Raw genomic sequence first — 19,658 nt, 5'->3', positions numbered from 1 at the left:
GTCCGACAAGTGCCCGCAGGGGTGTGCTACTTTTTTCGGTCGATAAAGCAGATCCTTCGAAATATTTCCGTTTTGTTTTTATTATTCACTGTATCATATAGCTGATGATAGAGTGATTATAACACTTATAATACTGCAAAATTTTTGTTCGAGAAATCCGGCGTTTTTGAATGGTAACGATACTTAACGACCCATTCGGGCTATCATCAAAACTCCCAAAATGATAACTGCTATCATTAAAACGATTTGTCCTATCATCAACGTATAGTCCAGTTTATGATAGCACAAATAATAACTAAATCATATGCTGTACAATAGGCTCCTAAAGTCCTATCGGGATTCTTGTTTTAAACCACAATATGTGGTTCAAGAGTACATATTTACTCATTTTTTTACGTTTTTATTAACCGTAGTTGAAAATATATATTTTTTATTTTTTTAGCATTTTGTCTCGTCCCTAGCTTATTACACATACTTTGAGTGATTTTTTTTCACCGTGTATGTCAGATAGGAACATTTTTGAAATCCCAGTGCGAAAAATGTCGAGCTCAGTCACACAAGGTTGACCTCAAATGTCAAAGTAGAACTATTTACCATTTTTCTTATTTCGAATTTTCTCATTATTCCTTTGTTTTTCAAGTTCGAGTAAAGTACAATTCCGATTAGAATACCATGCTTGATCGTATTATTCAATATAAGCGAGATTTCGTCTTTAATTTTAGGACCCTATTGATGTATGATACCGTTTTATTCGGGATGTGGCACAATTGCCTTGTCTGGAGTAAAACAAAAAACAAAGTAACCTGATAATATTTAAACGATTAACTATTACAGCATCCATAACTATTGTTTAACAACTGTGAAAAGGCTGAAAAAGCCCCTTTTTCACGATGTTATTCAGTTAGTGATTACATGAGAGCCGACAAAAGAACTATGACTTGGTGATATAGAAGCTGATCGCACAGTACATACATGAGGATTAAGTTTGCCAGATTCATTGGTATAGGGCTTACATAGAAGGTTCCGTACATACGTACAACACAGTAACTCAGCATCAAGCCGTTTTGAGGACGCTTTATTGACGTTTACATTCACAATAAAGTTTAGTTGAGACATTTGCTCAAGACTTCCCTTTTTTATTATGGTTACAGTAGCGCTTAGAATCTTCATTTAAAACCAAATTAATGAAGGGGACATTGGCTGCACCACGCGTTAAGTAAATCCTCTTACATGTAATCGCTAAAAAATCTTTAAAGCTATAAATTTTGTCTTGCACTGGAAAACCTATTTGTTTGGAATGAATAGCTGGTTCATGTTTATAACCATGCTAGGTAGGCCAAAAGTAGAATCCGCCAATTCATCTTGATCATCATTAAATACTATAACGGAATGCGTGATATTTTTACAACTTCATCAAATCAACGATGGCATTAAGGTCTCGTGATTGATTAGAAGGAACAGAATACCAATATTTATTCAATCAACCCCTTTGTTAGTTTACCCATAAAAAACTGTCACTACCAAGTTGTCAGAACGCTACCCATACACTTTTCTAAACCGAAGGGCAGGAAAATCAGAAATTGAGTTAGGGCTTCTGGGACTCAAATTAGAACAACACGGATAGCAAAACAGCTTCTAATATGACAGTTCGGATCATAACACTACAGAACCATCTTTTCTATTTTGTAACCCATAGAGGATCTCATACGGGAGACCCCATCAAGTTTAATTTCCGCAATTACACAGAAGTAAAAATTTCGCAGTAAATTTAAAACACTAAACAAACAATAAAGTTATTTTTTCCCGATGATGTTTTTTGACGGAACAGATTTTTCTTGCACTAATTCATTAGTTCTCACTAGCGTAATGGGTAATGTTTGTGTGTGTGTTTGTAAATCAATGTGATTTCCTTGGTGTTTTCGGTCCTAACAATTAGTACTTTTCGCATTTTTACGTGTAGGTATTATTCCTACACATTCGTGCCAAATTGATGGTGGTGCTCAACACACGCACAGTGTTCCATTGCTATCACTCGGCTTTTAGTAGGACTTTCATTGCACTCTCAGATGATTCAAAGTTATTTGAATAAGAAGCTGGAACAGATAAAAGACATATTGAGCATTAATCAAGCATTTACTCATAAAGAATGAAAGACCATTCGTGCTACCAACCTATAAGGATATCCTTGAGCCTTCGATCGGAAAATCGACAAGATTAGCGAGAAGAACACGGCAACCAGTACCAAACCGACGACAGCGGCAATCTTCCCTTTCCGGGGGTCGCTTTGCCAGCCAGACTCTGTCAGCAGAATCATACCGGCGACGATCATTGCATCTAGAAATGAAGAAACGTTTTTTGTAATCGACCAATTCATCGAATTCTAAACAAACAACTCACTCAAGAACATAACGATGTATGTCTCGATCACCAATTGCCCCTGGGAGGAACCATGGATGTAGGCAATACCTCCATTTTGACCCTTGTGGACAAACGGCGGGCTTCGGATGTGATTCCACATTTGTCCGGATACCATCGCAAAGCAGAAAATGACCGCCAAGAAGCCCCACATCTGCTTGTTGTACAAAAAGTCCAGATTGTTCCGACGTAGATAAAGGAATCCTCCGACGAAGGCCGTCAGCATGAGAATGGCCACCGTGGCCGAGTAGTTCGGTGGTCGGAAGATTCTGATCTGAATGTCCGTACGCTCCTGAATCCACTTGCCAATGACCTCCGCGGACACTCCAACGCGCTGGATATCCATGGTATCGGCCGGTTTCGGTTTGCCCTTGGCCGGGAAGTGGATGAACACCGGGGCCGTGTTCAGGCGCAGCATTTGGAACACGTCCGAGCCCTCGTCGAAGTCCACCATCGCAAAGAACAACTTATTCGAGTAGGTCTGCGAGTACCGATAGGAATTGGCCACTATCGTGTACTCGTCGTGGGCATGCCGACAGATGACACACTGCCGGGCCGGTGCCATGGCCGTGAACATAATTACCACCGAGTAGTTTCGCGGGGCAGATTTGACAAAGTCCCGGAAACGGTTCCCATTGAAGCGCATGACTGGCCTCTTGGCATTCATGTCCAGCAGCTGCTGAACTTTCTCCGATAGGGTTTGCGACTGAAAACAAAAAGATCCATTATCACCAGAACCAACTCATTACAGTTTGGTAGACGTGGAATTCGATTGACACCGCAAACAAACATCCGCGCTAATACTTACGCCCTTTCCCTTGGCCTGGCTCTGCACATGATGGAACAAGCACAATGAAATTGCAATAAGGATTGCAATTTTAACTAGCACTCGCATTTTGACACAGTTTACTGATTATTCACCGGTGAAAATCCTGAATTTTTCTTTTAATCAGCTAAGCGATTATCCATCGCCAGTGGTGAAAAGCGAAGAACCGATCGAACAGAACAGCTACTGCTGCTGTTGCGGCAAAGATTTTGACGTTTGGAGTGACGTGTTCAGTAAGGGAGTTACGTGCGTAACGTCTCAAAATAAAACACGTTACTCTTGTGGCTGCGTCCGAACCACATGCAGTCACAAAAAATGATAGGGTGACCAAGGTAAGTAAAAGGAAGGTAATCCAATATGTCAGATTGCACCATCCGCCATATTGGAAAACCTAACGACAGCTGGCAAGTTTGTGTTTAATTTTTTTCACTGGTGAGATAACAAACAAAAACTTTCAGCCCTAGCAACGTAGCAACCCCACAGAAACCATTCACGCTAAACTTTCTCAGCACTAAAATTGGACAAACTCCATGACACTCATGGAGTGTTTCCTACTTACACGGATTGCAAATTAGCTCGTACACCCACTTAAGCAAATATTTTGCAATATTTTCGGTAAAGCAATCTCTTTTGGTTAAGAAATCACCATTGTATTCATAAGTAACAAAAATGCGGTGGCACGAGCAAATTTTAAACCTGGGGGAATATTACTCATTTTATGAGTGCCATGGAAATATGTCAACATTGGTTATTCGTGTTGAAAACTTGGTTGAAAATGTTGTTGCCGCTGCGGCGTAGCAACGCTTCTGTAGCGTTCTGCAGCATAAACAAACTGGCTGGCTATCACCTCCATCCCCCCGCAGTGTGCCGCACTCCCCGCATCCACTTACTGCTTATACGCTAACACCTTCCTTATAAACATCTTGAGGGTGACTCTGAGTGTCGCGGACTGACTCAATATACTCTCTCATCGGGAGCCAAACATTGAAGATAGAGGTTATGTTAAACCTTGTTGAACCTGTGTTGTCACGATATCTCCATTTGCCGCTGTCAAGCCGTTGGAAAGCGAGGAGAAGGATAAACATTGTTTTGAGCCTATTTTAGCTAATTTTGTAACAACTATCCTATCCATCAAAATTTCCATCGCGAATGGAAAATAATAAACTTTGAACACGAGAACAAAATCGGAATGTTGGTGGATTGATCATGTTTACCATTTCCGAACAGCGTCGCGACGGCGTGTTTGACAACCGCGCTGAGAGAGGTGGTTGCAAGAAAATTGAACGCTCGTGCGTGTTTACAAGCTGTGCGCCGGGAGTGTGTACGTGTTTGTTAGTTAGCTTGAAAAATAAAACCGTTTCTATTCGCACCACCTAGGGGTGACTCGATTCTGATACAGTAGACGTTCGATAGTGCAACATGTTTACGTTTCAGTTACCGATTGAAATTTGTTAACCCTTTATAAGGCAGTGGCAACTATATTGCCACCTACTGTTTGTAAATATTTTTATCTGTGTTGCAACAATTTATTTCGAACTTTTTTTTTTTGGTTTACGCAAAATTGGGATTACCAACAACACCTGGTATTTTTTTGGTGCTAAACAAAGCTTTAACAGTAATTTGGGAGTCATTTGTGTTCTCAAAAATGGCTAAATTTGACCGCGTGAAGAAAATAAGCTCAAACTTATTGAAAAAATTTAGATTTGGTAAATATTTTAAGAAATAATCAAATTATGGGTTAACATGAGCTGAACAACACAGTTTATATTATGGGTTAAGCCCTAATCCACTCTAAAATCTCTTTTCCAGCTTTTTGTCGAAGTCAAAAGAAGAAAAGTACCCTAAACGGGCAGTGGCAAGAATATTGCCACCAGCGCTGGTGGCCTAAACGGGCAGTGGCAACTATATTGCCACCTCAAAAGCTCGTTTTTGGGGTTACCGGGCAGTGGCAACTATATTGCCACCAGCGTTTTTGGGCTAAACGGGCAGTGGCAACTATATTGCCACCAAGATTTTTGAGAATGCACTCAAAAACATCGCAATGCAGCTGTAGTGCATCTGAAAAACATCGCAACTCTGTTGACGTTTTTGTTTTTGACAGATAGCGGTGCGATAACTGCAAAATTGTTGCACTTAGCGGACTTGCAGTTAAAAGGCATTGCAGGTCAACCGTTTGCAGGGCCGGATTTAAGGGGGGCCAGGGGGGCCATGGCCCCGGGCCCCCACATTTCAGGGGCCCCCACAAAATCTAACTTTAAATGGGAACCAAAAAAAGTAGTGCTAGAAAAATCTTGATTTAATTTTTATCACAAGTACAGTAGACGTTCGCTCGGTGCAAACGGTTTAACTGCAATGCTTTTTAACTGCAAGTCCGCTAAGTGCAACAATTTTGCAGTTATCGCACCGCTATCTGTCAAAAACGAAACGTCAACAGAGTTGCGATGTTTTTCAGATGCACTACAGCTGCATTGTGATGTTTTTGAGTGCATTCTGGCTGCGTCCAACAGCAATTGACAATTGTTTGACGGCTGTCAGTCGTTGCAGTTAGCGAATTTCATTCGTTAACTGAAACGTAAACATGTTGCACTTATCGAACGTCTACTGTATTTTATTCACTAAACAACCCAATAGTTCAATTCTGATTGGAAATCTTTCACTTCTGATTGGAAGCGACCCCGCTCTAGTGTCAAAATTCTCGGACCGCGATGAATTCAGTTTATCGGTGCACTCGTCTATTCCCGGTTACACGGAGAAAACTGAATATGCTTTTTAGCTTATTATATAATAATAATTTCATATTAAACCGTTTTATCATTTGCAATGCATAAAAAGTATGCAGTACATCATTTGTATTATGCATTCCTAGGTATTTCTCGCATTTATTGATTTCTATGAATATCAAGTCATTATTGTTACACTTTGGACTTTGTAAAATTTTAATTGGTCAACCGTCAGCTTCCGCCATCGCGATATTATTCGTCCAAGATATTTCCATCAAGTCAATTAAGAGCTGTTTCTACGTGAATTTATCGATTTATGTAAACCCCGATTGTGCATTCCGTTGCGGTAAGTACATGTATTATTTTTAAAGGCATAGATCTCCAAATTGCTTTTATTTCCAGATTAATGCTCCTGCTTCTAAGTTTTTCGTTCGACAAATGCGGCGGTGGAGAAAATATGTCCGGTAGCGTGTGTTCATCATTGATTGTGATTATTTATACAGTAAGTTAATTTATTATATATATGATAAGGAGAAATAAAGTGTTTATCATTGGTTATAGCTCTAACCAAACTTGTCGTTTTTTTTTCTATTTTGATCAGTAAAAAATGAACAAAATGATTTTTTATGCATTTTTTACAAATAAAAGCGATATATGCATTGTTAAATAATATCGATATATGCATCGTAGGCAATAAATGCCATTTATGCATTGGAGGAATATTGCTGGTTTCTTTGAAGAATGGATTATCTGCACAGTCCATGAATCACACTTTGGACTGGTAAAACTTGTTGCCAGTATTGTCAAAATAACTGAAGATGAAAACTTTTTTTCTTATTTCGCGTTTCATAGTAGATTTATCTTAGCCCAATTATAAAATGTACACCTTGGTGTACACATTATTTTTTTTAATAATATTTATCACGAAAAATCGTGAAATTTTATAAGAATGTGCTTACAGTTCATGTTCATGTGCATGTTCAGAACTATTCTTACATTCTGGCAGCACTGTCATGTCGAATGACGGTTCTCGTCGTTCATGCATACGAGAGCGGAGTAAATAAACAAACAAACGAATCACGGCGCATATCACGGTTCGCGTATTGATTTCCGTCCGCAATTAAATTGAATATTTCGGCGAAATTCAGCGATAATTCACGGCCTACGACTACGAAACAGCCTCTGGTTGTATTCTCCGGTGAGCAAACCATCGTTTATCAAATAAATGTATTGTAGGTCAACGTTTCGCTGTGTTATATTTTACTACAGGTAGCGCCATGAGCATCGATGGAGAAGGAGGATCGAATGGTTCTCAGGATGCTGACCTTGATCTGGATTCTGATCAGTTTTCCGTGGAAGCTCTCGACGAAGAAAATGATCCCTTTTTCGATTCTCGTGAGCCTCCGGAAGCTGATGACTCAGGCACGAGCGAGAGGGAGTTTCGGAAAGCAGATGCCGGTGAAACGAGCGGTGAATCCAGCAAGCTCAGCAGCAAGCGGCCAGGCAAGCAAACAAATCTGTCGCTGTATGCAACTTTTTTCAAACGCAAGTTTGTCGGAGAGACTTCTGGGGCCAAGTTTGCATCGGAGATAATTTACGGGAACAGCGTCGATGAAATTTTGCAAGGAATATGGAGTATTGTGAAACCAGTTATCAAGCAAGAAGTTACCTTCGAAGATGACAATGGACTCCAAGTTCCTTGTTGGGCCAATGATGAGCCAACACTTGGCGACCTAGGAAAGTTCGTGTACCTACAGAACCACGCGAATCGTAGACGTGTCAATGTTGACAAAGTGGACAGCAAACTGTTGATCAGTTGGCGGTCGAAGGAAATTCGGGTGCATGTTCACGTTTACTCGACCGCAGTATCATGCAAGCAGCTGTGGGAATTGGTTGATCGACAGCTGATTCGGTTTCAGAACAGCGATCGTGCGGGAGCTCCAAATAATCAATCTCTGACAGCATTGGCCAACCAACTACGAGACATCCATGGAGCACACTTCAGCGGACATGCCAGTTCCTGGAAAATCTGGGCGAACTACCTACATTCTGTTCCTGCACATGAACGTGAACGCCGAATGAATGATTTACCACCGCATTCCGTCATCAAATTCTTTCGATCAGTACCAATCTCGGAGGCAGTCCAGCTCGAAAGCGCTCGTAGTGGACTGTCGGTTGCTCGAACAATAAATGATGCATTTTCGACGGACCTTTCGACACTGGAAAGCGAGGTGAATGAATTGCTTACCTTGGGTCAACGCATTAAGCACCGGATTCAATCACTACAAACCAGATGCTCTACCAATTCCGGTATTGTTACAGCAATGCAAGATTCGATTAAGCCGGAGGAGGATGAAGTCAGCCGTTCTCTAGCGGAGAATGTCTCGGATATGAATGATGTTGATCATTTGTGATCATGTTTGTGTCGAGGCTTGTGTATGGGACAAAATTGATTTTAATAAACGATGTACTTTTTTATCAAATGATTATTTATTCATTATAGCCAATAGAGAAAACACACTGAAATTACATTGCTTGGGGATTTAGATGATCTTTAGAGATCATCTTTATCATATCATTCAGCACATTCTTTATTTGTCATTCCGCCTGAGGGATCAAAAAAGCCGCCAGAAAAATAGCCACATTTTTTGTATAGACGCGTACAGTCATGGTGTTCCAAGCCCATAAATGTTTCTAATGCCAAATGAGACATATTGGCATTAGAATTTTCAGGATACATTTTTTTGATGCGAGATTTGGCAATTCCGAAAATTATCTCCACCGGATTAAAAAACGGACAATATGGAGGTAAAAATACTGGAATAATTCCAATTGAACGTAGATACAATATTATATTTGGATCACAGTGGATCCGAGCGCCATCCATAATCCAAACTGAATTGTATCCAGGGTAACGGTTGACCTTGTCATTACGGAGGGCAAATTCTCGACAGCAATCAAAAAATATCTTTCGCGTAAACGTTCCCTCTGTTTCGAAACTATCAAGAATACCATGAAGCCCCAAGAAACATAAAAATGATGCCCTTGGACGCCGCACGAACTCCCCTCGAAAAATTAACCTTTTTCCTTTTGCTCCGTATCCTCTATTCCTTAGAACTCCTTTGTTATCCAGCGATACTTCATCCAGGAACACAAGCATGTAGATATCCCATTCGAAAGAATTCATTTCGGAACAGAATCGCAGAATCTCTTCTTCCTTTATCTGGATCGCCCTGCGTTCCAATGCCTTCCAGGTCAGTCCTTCGGCATGAAGGATTCTACAAACCGTTGCTCCGCTTATTCTTCTATTAAACTGATGTTGGAAGAGGTCACGACATTCATCAAGATATAGCACTGGGTTCTTCTGGTAGAGTGCGAGTATCCATTGCCGCTGTTCAGCGGAGAATTTACGGTGTATCTGCTGCCGCTGCTTGGAAGTCACAAGTCCATTTTCTTCGTATGCGGAAATCCAGTTGGTCACAGTGGTTTTGCTTTTTCGGTAAATTATCGCCAACTGTGCTCTTGTAAGGCCGAGAAAATAATAGCCATATAGGCAATGGAATCGGGTATTAGTGGAAGCTCGTTTATGCTGCACATTCCGAAGGATTATGTTGCCGTTGGCCATTTCTATTGTCGAATAAAAAACTATAAATATTAACTAAATAATTATTCCAACAACGCGAGCCGATTGTTAATCAAAACAATGTGTTGATATTTCGAGCTGTCAACGGATCTATCAAATTTGACAGATCACACTTGTAAATCACACTTATGCAGGTTGCAGTTTCAAACTGTGTAGTCCAATTGAGTGTGAACTGTGCAATATATCCTAAAATATGCATGCCAAGGGGTGTGCAGATCGAATATGGTTTTAGAATAGCTTTTATGCATTTTAGCATTTTTTAATCTAACCGTGTAGGTTTCTTTTATTTTTCCCGGAAGGCCAACACCCCGAGGACGCAGCCACTTTTAGCATTCTTGGTCTGGCAACGGCAGAACTTGCGTAAACAAACGCTGCAGTTCGATTCTTGATTCTGAATCAAGAACATCAATCCTTTTTCGCAGTAGTCATAGAAAAAAAAAATGAGCCCCGATTAATTCCACTTTTTCTTTCATTTCTGAATGGTGAACCTAATTCGAATTCTCCGCGGACAATGGAAAACCAAAGCGCTAAACGCAGTTGGGAGGACGCGCACCTCGTCGACGGTGGATCAGAACGAAATCAGTGTTGCTTCCTTTGTCAGAGTGCCCCTCGGAAGTTGTGCCAGCTCTCCACAGCGGAAAACTTGAAAGCGCTGATTCGGAAATATTTACGCATAAAGGTAAGTTCTTTGAACCCGTAGCCCGATTTTGTTGCAAAATAGGCAACCGTTTTTTTTTTTAAACGTTTAGCACATGTGGTAACATACCAATGCACAATGGTCCGAATCCACGTTTTAGCAGGAAAAAACTCCGTATCTCCGTTTTCGTAAATTTTAGGCATTTGGTGTCTTCAGAGAAGTTGTTTGAATGTGTTTGCTGCATCTTTTCCAAAAATTTTTGATTAGGGTGGTCCGCGTCTTAAATCTGGAATAGAACTTTTAAATTTCAAGTCATACGCGATCGAGTTCTTCAGCAAAGTTGTAGGCAATGCTATTTTGAGCAACTTTGCCGAATACGCCGTTTATCTAGCTCTTAATTTGAACATAGTAGGTCAATTTTAAGTTTTGGCTTAGGGTGAGCCACCCAAAAACGGTTTTTTGGCAATAACTTTTTAATTTGATTTTTTTCGAAGATGTGAGCTTCGGAGCATTTGAAGAGCAAGTAATGACGCATATTTGTTCTGAACATTGCATGTTGCTAGGTCTTGTCATTCAAATGTTATGGGCAATTTTGACTTAAAAACAACGATGTCTTCAAATGCTCATATCTCATGGAGCTGGTAAAATAAAAAAAGTTCTTTAAGCGGCATTTGGAAGGTCACATATGAAGCCAACTTTGGAGCAAATATTACAAGAACGTAGTTTTTTAAATTGGAATAAATCAACTCCAAAAATCCCCTTAAAAAATCGAAAAACTACTTATAACTCATACAATTTTAAAGATAGAATCAAACTGTCTTCGGAAAAAATGTGGGTTTTTACCATACCTAAAAGTTTCCCATACACGGCTTTTTTGTGAAACGTGAAACAAAAGCTTGAAATTGATAATTTGATTCTTAGGGGTACATGCTATGTTTTTCTAGGAAATCAGAACGATTATATTCTTTAAAAACAAATTTCTAGCTTTTGTTTCACGTTTCACAAAAAAGTCGTGTATGGGAAACTTTTAGGTATGGTAAAAACCCACATTTTTTCCGAAGACAGTTTGACTCTATCTTTAAAATTATGTTATATGTAGTTTTTCGATTTTTAAGGAGATTTTTGGAGTTGATTTATTCCAATTTAAAAAATAACGTTCTTGTAATATTTGCTCCACATTTGGCTTCATATGTGACCTTCCAAATGCCGCTTAAAGAACTTTTTTCATTTTACCAGCTCCATGAGATATGAGCATTTGAAGACATTCAGTTATTGCGAAAAAACCGTTTTAGGGGGGCTTACCCTAAGTCAAAACTTAAAATTGACCTACTATGTTCAAACTAAGTGCAAGACAAACGGCGTATTTAGCAAAGTTGCTCGAAATAGCATTGCCTACAACTTTTCTGAAGAACTCTTTTTTTTTATCTAGTTCGTTTATTTGGGGCTCAATCGCGTATAACGCTTTACGGAGCCGAGGATCTTTCTTTGTACTTAATAGTATACATTATACAGAGTAATAACTTTTTAATGATATCTGTTAGTAATGGGTGGAAGCCAGGGTACTCGTGGCAGCTCGAGGTTAGAAGGTCACATTTTGAGGGATGGACAGGGTAAGGATTGGGCCAAAGGTTTCACTGCTGCTCATCCGGGGGTGAATCGTATCTTGCTGGCGTATTCGGTGCCTTGTGGTGTTGGTACCAACTTGTTGTGGGACTTGGTCTTCCGGATGGCCAGGAGCAGCTTGGTAACACAAAGAGGACAAAACAGAGAAAAAAAACTGGAGAAGAAAACACAAGCAAATTAAACTTTTATACCAGCAGAGCGAAGAAAGTCGAAAATACATCCCATGTATGTGACATCGCGGGTCCCCAACACATCTCTCACAAGAACAAAGGGTTGTCTACCTCGGGCCTCAAGGGTATCCAAAAGTAGCGCTCTGGAGGCGTCATTATCCGGGCATTGCCAAACTACGTGGTCGATGTCATCATAACCGGAACCGCACTTAGTACAAACATTGCTCAACGCGAGGTTAATCCTGTGTAAATGCGCGTCTAGCGAGTAATGGTTGGACATAAGTCTTGACATCACGCGAATGAAATTGCGACTTACATCCAGACCATACCACCACACTCGCAAAGAAACATTAGGAATAATGGAATGTAACCACCGTCCCAGCTGGCCATCTCGCCAATCATTTTGCCAACTTTGAAGAGAACTCTGGCGAACAAAATGGAAAAATTCATCATGTAAAATTCTTCTATCATAGATCTCACCTTCCTGTGCGCCCACCTTTGCGAGAGAGTCCGCCTTCTCATTGCCATAAATTGAGCAATGTGAGGGGACCCATACAAAGGTAATCTTGTATGATCTTTCGACCAGTGCACCCATCTGCTCCCTTATTTTTGTAAGAAAGTAAGATGGATGTTTTACAGGTTTCATCGACCGGAGTGCCTCAATCGAACTAAGGCTATCCGAGAAGATGAAGAAATGGTCTACGGGCATGTTTGAAATCATCCCCAAAGCGAAATTGATTGCTGCCAGCTCAGCAACATAAACCGAACAAGGTTCCTGAAGTTTGCGGAAGGCGGTGAAATTTTCATTGAAGACACCGAAACCAGTGGATCCATTTATGCGAGACCCATCAGTGAAGAATCTCTTACAGGAATTGACATTTTGGTACTTTTCGTTAAAAATGCGTGGAATAGATATACATCGAAGTTGATCTGGTATTCCATGAATAGCTTGTTTCATGGACAGATCGTATTTAACAGAGGTACTGTCATTAGTGAAGTGTACACGGGGAGGATTATAACTTGGTAGGCTTATGTCAGATGACATGTAGAACAGATAGATTCTCATGAATTTTGATTGAGTGTTCAGACTGAGCATTTCTTCGAAGTTTTCAATGACAAGTGTGTTGCTCACTCCACACTTGATAAGTAACCTTAGCGAGAGCTCCCAGAATCGGTTCTGGAGAGGTTTCACCCCTGCCAGGACCTCAAGGCTCGCATTATGCGTTGAGTGCATACAGCCGAGAGCAATACGCAAACAATGGTATTGAATTCGTTCCAACTTTATTAGGTGGCAGTTTGCTGCTGAGTGGAAGCAGAAAGAGCCATACTCAATAACAGAGAGAATAGTCGTTTTGTAAAGTTTTATGAGGTCTTCCGGGTGAGCACCCCACCATGTTCCGGTAATTGTGCGTAGAAAATTGATCCTTTGTTGACATTTTTGCACCAAATACTTGATTTGGGTACCCCAAGTGCCTTTTGAATCAAACCAGACCCCAAGGTATTTCGAAGTCAAAGACTGGTCGATTTCTATTCCCAAAAGATTGAGTTTCAGTTGGGCTGGGTTCCGCTTTCTAGAAAACACAACCAATTGAGTTTTTTGCGGAGCAAACTCGATCCCTAAATCTCTTGCCCAGATTGACAGATTATTTAGAGAATTTTGCAATGGTCTTTGCAACATTTCTGCATGTGGGCCTTTTAGAGAAACCACAGCATCATCTGCAAGTTGTCTTAGCGTGCATTGTCCTTCCAAGCAACTATCAATGTCTTTCACGTAAAAATTATAAAGCAAGGGACTTAAACATGAGCCTTGGGGTAGGCCCATGTAACTAATTCTGGAAGTTGTCAGTTGTCCGAGATTGAAACTCATATGTTTTTCTGACAACAAATTATACAAGAAATTATTCAAAATTCCTGGAAGTCCACTATTGCGCAGTTTTTCTGACAATATTCCTATGGAAACTGAATCAAAGGCGCCCTTAATATCCAAGAAAACTGAAGCCAGTTGCTCCTTTTCCGCAAAGGCCAGTTGAATATCTGTTGAAAGCAACGCTAGACAATCGTTTGTTCCTTTGCCCTTGCGAAACCCGAACTGTGTATTTGAAAGCAAGTTATTCGATTCGACCCAATGATCGAGTCGTGATAGGATCATTTTTTCCAACAATTTCCTTAAACATGATAACATAGCAATTGGGCGGTATGAATTATGATCAGACGCTGGTTTACCAGGCTTTTGAATAGCTATTACTTTGACCTGTCTCCATTCATGCGGAACGATGTTGTTCTCCATGAATGAGTTGAACAGGTCCAGTAATCGTCTTTTCGCGATATCTGGGAGATTCTTTAGAAGATTGAACTTGATCATATCGCTTCCCGGAGCGGAATTGTTTGATGAAAGAAGAGCCATAGAAAGTTCCAGCATAGTGAAGGGTCTGTCCAGGGAACCGTCTCTTGGGGATGTTTCCCAAGAAATCGGTTGTGCTGGGACTGAGTCTGGGCAGACCTTTTTCGCGAAGCTGAATATCCAACGGTTGGAGTATTCATCACTCTCATTAGAAGAAGAGCGGTTTCGCATGTTGCGAGCCACTCTCCAAAGCGTTGTCATTGAAGTTTCTCTTGAGAGACCCTCAATGAAGTGTCGCCAATAACTACGCTTCTTCGCTTTCAGCAGGTTTCTCAGCTGTCTTTCGAGCTTTGCGTACTCTTGATAAAGATCTGAGGTACCGTGCCTACGAAAAGTTTTGAAAGCATCAGATTTTTTAAGATACAACTGGGTGCAATCATCATCCCAGCCTAGTGTGGCTGGTCTTCTTTTGAAGGTTGCACTTGGAACACGTCGTTTTTGTGATTCTAATGCACTCTTGTATATCAGTTCAGACAGGAATCGATACTCATCCAAAGGTGGGAGGGGATTGAATGATTCGATGCCAAAAGATACCGCTTCTGCATACTTTTGCCAATCGATATTCCTTGTGAGGTCAAAAGGAACCTGAATTGGATGGTCTGACCTTTCACTATTATGCTTTATGGTGGTTATAATGGGTAAGTGATCACTACCATGAGGATCCTCGATTACCTTCCATAAGCAATCGAATGATAGTGAACTTGACCCCAGTGATAGGTCGAGACGACTTTCTTTGCCGTCAGATGCAATACGTGTCACTTCACCTGTATTTAAAATGTTCAAATTGAAATCGTCGCACAAATCATAGAAAACGGCCGCTCTATTGTCGTCATATGGTTCGCCCCACCCTGTACCATGCGCGTTCATATCACCCAGAATTAAAACTGGATGTGATAGTGCAGAAACCGCATTCTAAAGATGACGGCGGTTAATTGAAATTCTTGGAGGAATGTAAACGGAAGCTACGCAAAGTTCTTTACCCTTTACGTTTATTTGGCAAGCGACGATTTCTACGCCAGGATGAGTCGCGATTGGAATTCTATAAAATGAGTAAGTCTTTTTGATCCCCAAAAGAACTCCCCCATAATGGTCATCTCTATCCTGGCGTATAATGTTAAAATCGTGGAAGTTGAGTTCATCTTCAGAAGAAAGCCATGTTTCACAAAGGGCAAATATATCACAATCAGAGTTGTGAATCAAAAACTTAAACAGGTCTAATTTAGGTTTTAGACTATGACAGTTCCACTGTAGCACAGTGATCATATCTTGTACCTCACTTGATGAATTATCCATCGAAAGATATGATCGCAGCAAGGAGGGGCCATGATTGTGTCAGATTCCGAAGATATTCTTCTACTGTAGGTATAAACATATCAATAATGCCTCTAAATGTTTCTGGAAGGCTGAGGGCATTATATAAGCGATCCACGAGAACCCTAAAAGTAAACAGTCCTCGCTTGGGTCTAGGAGGCTTGCTTGAACTGCGAGGAACTTTGGTAGCTTTTTTCTTGCTACCTTGTCGATTATTTCTCTTTGAAGTGTATTTAACAGGCGGAGACGGGGGTGACAGGTTCTTGCTACAACATGCATCTGAAGCTAGAGGAACCTGATTCTTCGGAGTTTTTAAGTTTACCCCGTCTCCTTTAACATTAGGCAAACTTTTGAGGGAAGACTTTAAAAAGACCTTTCGGCGCAATCCCGGGGAAGATGATGACTTCCTTTTTCCAGGTGCGTGTACCTCCGAAAGAGATCCACCCTCATCAGTTTCGCCATCGTCCTGATCATCGGAAGACAACTCCTGATAGGGATTTTCAACTGGGACAGCTGATTCAGACACGGAATCTGGTGTTTTAAAAGATTTCACCATCTCCGCATATGTCTGTTTGGAGCGCTTTATGATAGAGCGACTCTCATTTCGAATGCGTCTTTTGTAAGCCGGGCAAACTTGCAAGTCGTGTGGATCTCCGTCACAGTAGCTACATTTTTCCGCTTCCTGTGTGCAAGAGTCCTCCAAATGAGCTTGGTTGCATTTGCCACAACGGGGCTTGTTGTCGCAAAAGCTATCACTGTGACCAAACTGCTTGCATTTGGTACAATTAAAAACCTTCGGCCTAAAAAGATGCACTGGGTAAAAACCACCATCAATTACAACAAATTCCGGGAGGACGGAACCTGGAAAAGTCACTCGAAAAAACGCTGAAGGCGAGTACACCTTTTTATTTCCTTCCATGGAAACCTTAGATAAGCGTTTACAGTCTAGGATAGCCACATCAGGAATTGACCTATTTTTGAATCGACCAAAGCCGCCCGAATAAAAAATACAGTAGAAAAACCGAACGTTGTATTGTAACAGTACTATTTAAAACCATATTTTTACAATAGAAACCACTGTAAAAATAAAAATACAAAAACAATAAAATGTTATGTAGAAAACCATACAGTAAATTGTAAATAAGATTTTTACAATATACTATACGGGTTGTTAAGTATCGTAACAATATAAAAAAATATTTTTCTCCATATATATTTTTTTGCAAAACCATACATTATATTGTAAATGAATTGTTATAAATACTGATACGTAGGATTTAATAAACCGTACATTGTATGGTACACGTATGGTTTCAAACAACAAAATGTACCGTAAATATATTGTTTTTAATTGTAGTTTCGCCACTGGTTATACATTTAATTTAATGGTTTTGGAATGGTTCTCTTTTGTTATGTTGTATTGGTTTACATTACATAAACCATGTAATGTTATATTATCTTGTCATTTTCCTCCTGTTAATGGCATCTTAGGCTTACTAGCATTATGAGAATGCGCTTTGGGAATTCTCCAGAGCGTTTTGGATAACCCTTCATATATTGGATCGCCCACGTCTAAGTCTGAGTCGAGGTCTGAGTAGTCTCTGATTGCATTAACAGTTGAAGCTTAGGCTCCCATGCCCCACCAGCCAGATAACCGGGTTTCGCATTATTTGTGGCAACACTTTGAGCGGCATGATGGAACTATGCCGAGCGCGCTAAGCATTATTAGACCACTAATGTAGTTGCATGAAGTGGGTGACGAGGTACATAAGTATCATTACAGCGTGCTTAACCGTTATTGCAATATTGAGGCTCCAGTTTGACTAAAGTTTGAAATACACGTATGTATTTAACAACTCATTAGAAAACTGTCAAGTTCGATTCAAGTATAAGTTAGGTTAAGAAGCGAACCCACAGACGAACCTATATTAGAATTTCTTTCAGTATTCAGTCCAGTCCATGTTAAAGATGGCTCTACGTCAAAGATAAAGTTCGTCAATCGTATTCCTCTCATCGTACTCTACATACCTAGCCCGCCATATCTCTTGGATCTGCGATTCTTAAGACATCTGGTTTACTACTTATTTAAACATTTTATTGACTTAAAATTGATGTTTCAACTTCTTCACTTTTTTCTTTCCTTTCCTTTGCATCATAAAAGTCACAAAGATCAACAAAACAAAGCACGGAAAAAATCTAAAACTGAATAAATAATTAAAAATGCACGGAAAAATAATGTTTCGGAAAAGTGAATGGTTCAAACGTAAGAAAAACAGTATAATATAGTGTTACATAAAAATAGAATGTAAATGTATAGTAGCTACAATGTGCGAAGCTTTTAGTGAACCATTTCATTACAATATACATTATTGTAGCTGGTACACTGTATGGTGCAGGAATGGTTTTCACCAAACACCCTATGGTTAGTTTTTATCCGGGCGGTCTTGATGTCCTCACATGTCAGCATTTCGTCGAGGATCTTCCCCTCCACCTCCACTTCTCGTGCTGGCACATAGACCGCGTATTCAACAGTAAACGCTTCGTGTTGAGCAATTTCATTTGCTGCTTTGTAGCTAGGTGCGGTAACACGCAGCTTGGATGCTTTCACTTGGTGAACAACGGTCCCAGGATACTTACGCGTCAGCTCTCGAGAAATCGAAAGCATATTCAATGGTTTGCATTTGCGCCGGAAATAGACAACCCAAGGTCCAGGCGAAGATGGCTGATAAAACCGCGTACGAGCAATGATATCATTAGGAGGCGTTTCGCCTCCAATCGAATCTTCCATGTGGAAACAAATTTATGAAAAATAACTCAAAAGTGCAAAGAGGAAGAGAAAAAACCTTAAAGTATTTACAGTGCACTTTCTTCCTTAGGACGACAACTGTTTGGTTTGTAAACCAAACAATGTTAATAATATATAAAAAAAAAATAAAGCAAAAAAAAAAAAACTTGTACTAATAATATACGAATTCAATTCTTATGATTATTTTAGCGCACCCTGTAGGATGCAAAAAAAACGGTATTGAAAAAAAAGAAAAAATAGCTAATAAAAAAAAAAACAAAAAAAAAATGTTCTGTTATTTACAGTTTGTACACCCTTACCCGTATACAGTAGTTTGGGAACCACTGTAATGGATGTCAAAAAAGCACGTGGTCGAATGTGGACTGGGGATACAATAGACAAAAGCGATCAAAACAAATTGGGCAGACAAAAGAGTGTATCGAAAGAGTGATACTTATCTGACCGGAGCAGGTAGATATTTATCAGGCAGGCAGATGGTAAAGCTGTCCGTCGCGTCTGCCTTCGCACCCGTCGCCGCCGTCCTCTTTGTTGACGGAGGGGCTGATGATGGCGATAATGATGACTTTTGGATGCGATTTTTCCTTGACCTTGATGTACGATGATGCAAGCACCTCGCTTCCGCGTTGCGCTGGATACCACCTTGCGACACTACACTTCGCACAAGCAGGAGAACGCACGATATAAAAAACCTTCCGCAATTGCGGGGGAAAAAACTCTACTTGTTTAAAGGCTATCGCGTGGTGAGATACGGAGCACACGTCCGACTCGTCCAAATGCACAACAGGGAATGATCTGAAGAACTCTATCGCGTATGACTTAAAATTAAAAAATTCTTTTCCAAATTTGGGTTAGGACGAGGACCACCCTAATCAAAAATTTTTGGAAAAGATGCAGCAAACAAATGCAAACAACTTCTCTGAAGACACCAAACGCCTAAAATTAACGAAACCAGAGATACGGATTTTTTTCCTGCTAAAACGTGGATTCGGACCATTGTGCAATGTATAGGCAGAAAATTGGAAAAATAGACATTTTAAGTTTCATTGCATTGATATAATGGTGCCATTCATACATGGTTTAGCCATGATTCAAACGATTCACTCGTG

General features: G+C 40.3%; 4 protein-coding genes and 1 long non-coding RNA gene across 5 annotated transcripts in view; 3 read left to right on the top strand and 2 right to left on the bottom strand.

Moving 5' to 3' along the window:
• The window catches only part of LOC134287857 (uncharacterized), a 134,417-nt gene extending 132,369 nt beyond the window's left edge, over positions 1 to 2,048 (top strand). Inside the window, exon 2 of the long non-coding RNA XR_009997596.1 lies at positions 1,961 to 2,048. This is a non-coding gene — a long non-coding RNA (uncharacterized LOC134287857). The remainder of the gene's footprint in view (positions 1 to 1,960) is intronic.
• Positions 1,675 to 3,453, bottom strand: LOC109429374 (tumor suppressor candidate 3). Its single transcript, XM_019705272.3, has 4 exons — positions 3,224 to 3,453; positions 2,398 to 3,121; positions 2,172 to 2,334; positions 1,675 to 2,093 (listed from the first exon to the last, which is right to left on the bottom strand). Exons 1-4 carry the CDS (start codon positions 3,308 to 3,310, stop codon positions 2,078 to 2,080), a joined length of 990 nt encoding a protein of 329 aa, XP_019560817.1. The 5' UTR covers positions 3,311 to 3,453; the 3' UTR covers positions 1,675 to 2,077.
• A 3,551-nt stretch (positions 3,454 to 7,004) lies between these two features.
• Positions 7,005 to 8,406, top strand: LOC109397533 (uncharacterized). The gene is made up of 2 exons (XM_019669835.3): positions 7,005 to 7,159; positions 7,231 to 8,406. The coding sequence occupies exon 2, from the start codon at positions 7,239 to 7,241 to the stop codon at positions 8,373 to 8,375; it is 1,137 nt and encodes a 378-aa protein (XP_019525380.2). The 5' UTR covers positions 7,005 to 7,159; positions 7,231 to 7,238; the 3' UTR covers positions 8,376 to 8,406.
• Positions 8,407 to 8,460: 54 nt separating this feature from the next.
• Positions 8,461 to 9,783, bottom strand: LOC134286553 (uncharacterized). The gene has a single exon (XM_062848180.1). It carries the CDS (start codon positions 9,584 to 9,586, stop codon positions 8,537 to 8,539), a length of 1,050 nt encoding a protein of 349 aa, XP_062704164.1. The 5' UTR covers positions 9,587 to 9,783; the 3' UTR covers positions 8,461 to 8,536.
• Positions 9,784 to 9,961: 178 nt separating this feature from the next.
• Positions 9,962 to 19,658, top strand: part of LOC134288786 (uncharacterized) — a 28,342-nt gene continuing 18,645 nt past the window's right edge. Inside the window, 1 exon segment of the mRNA XM_062854661.1 lies at positions 9,962 to 10,283. Within this exon segment, the coding sequence (XP_062710645.1) occupies positions 10,116 to 10,283 (168 nt within the window). The 5' untranslated portion in view covers positions 9,962 to 10,115.

The sequence above is a fragment of the Aedes albopictus genome, chromosome 2 (assembly GCF_035046485.1).
Source record: "Aedes albopictus strain Foshan chromosome 2, AalbF5, whole genome shotgun sequence".
Taxonomy (NCBI): domain Eukaryota; kingdom Metazoa; phylum Arthropoda; class Insecta; order Diptera; family Culicidae; genus Aedes; species Aedes albopictus.
Note: the sequence above shows the minus strand (reverse complement) of the source record. Positions and strands in the feature narration are given on the sequence as shown.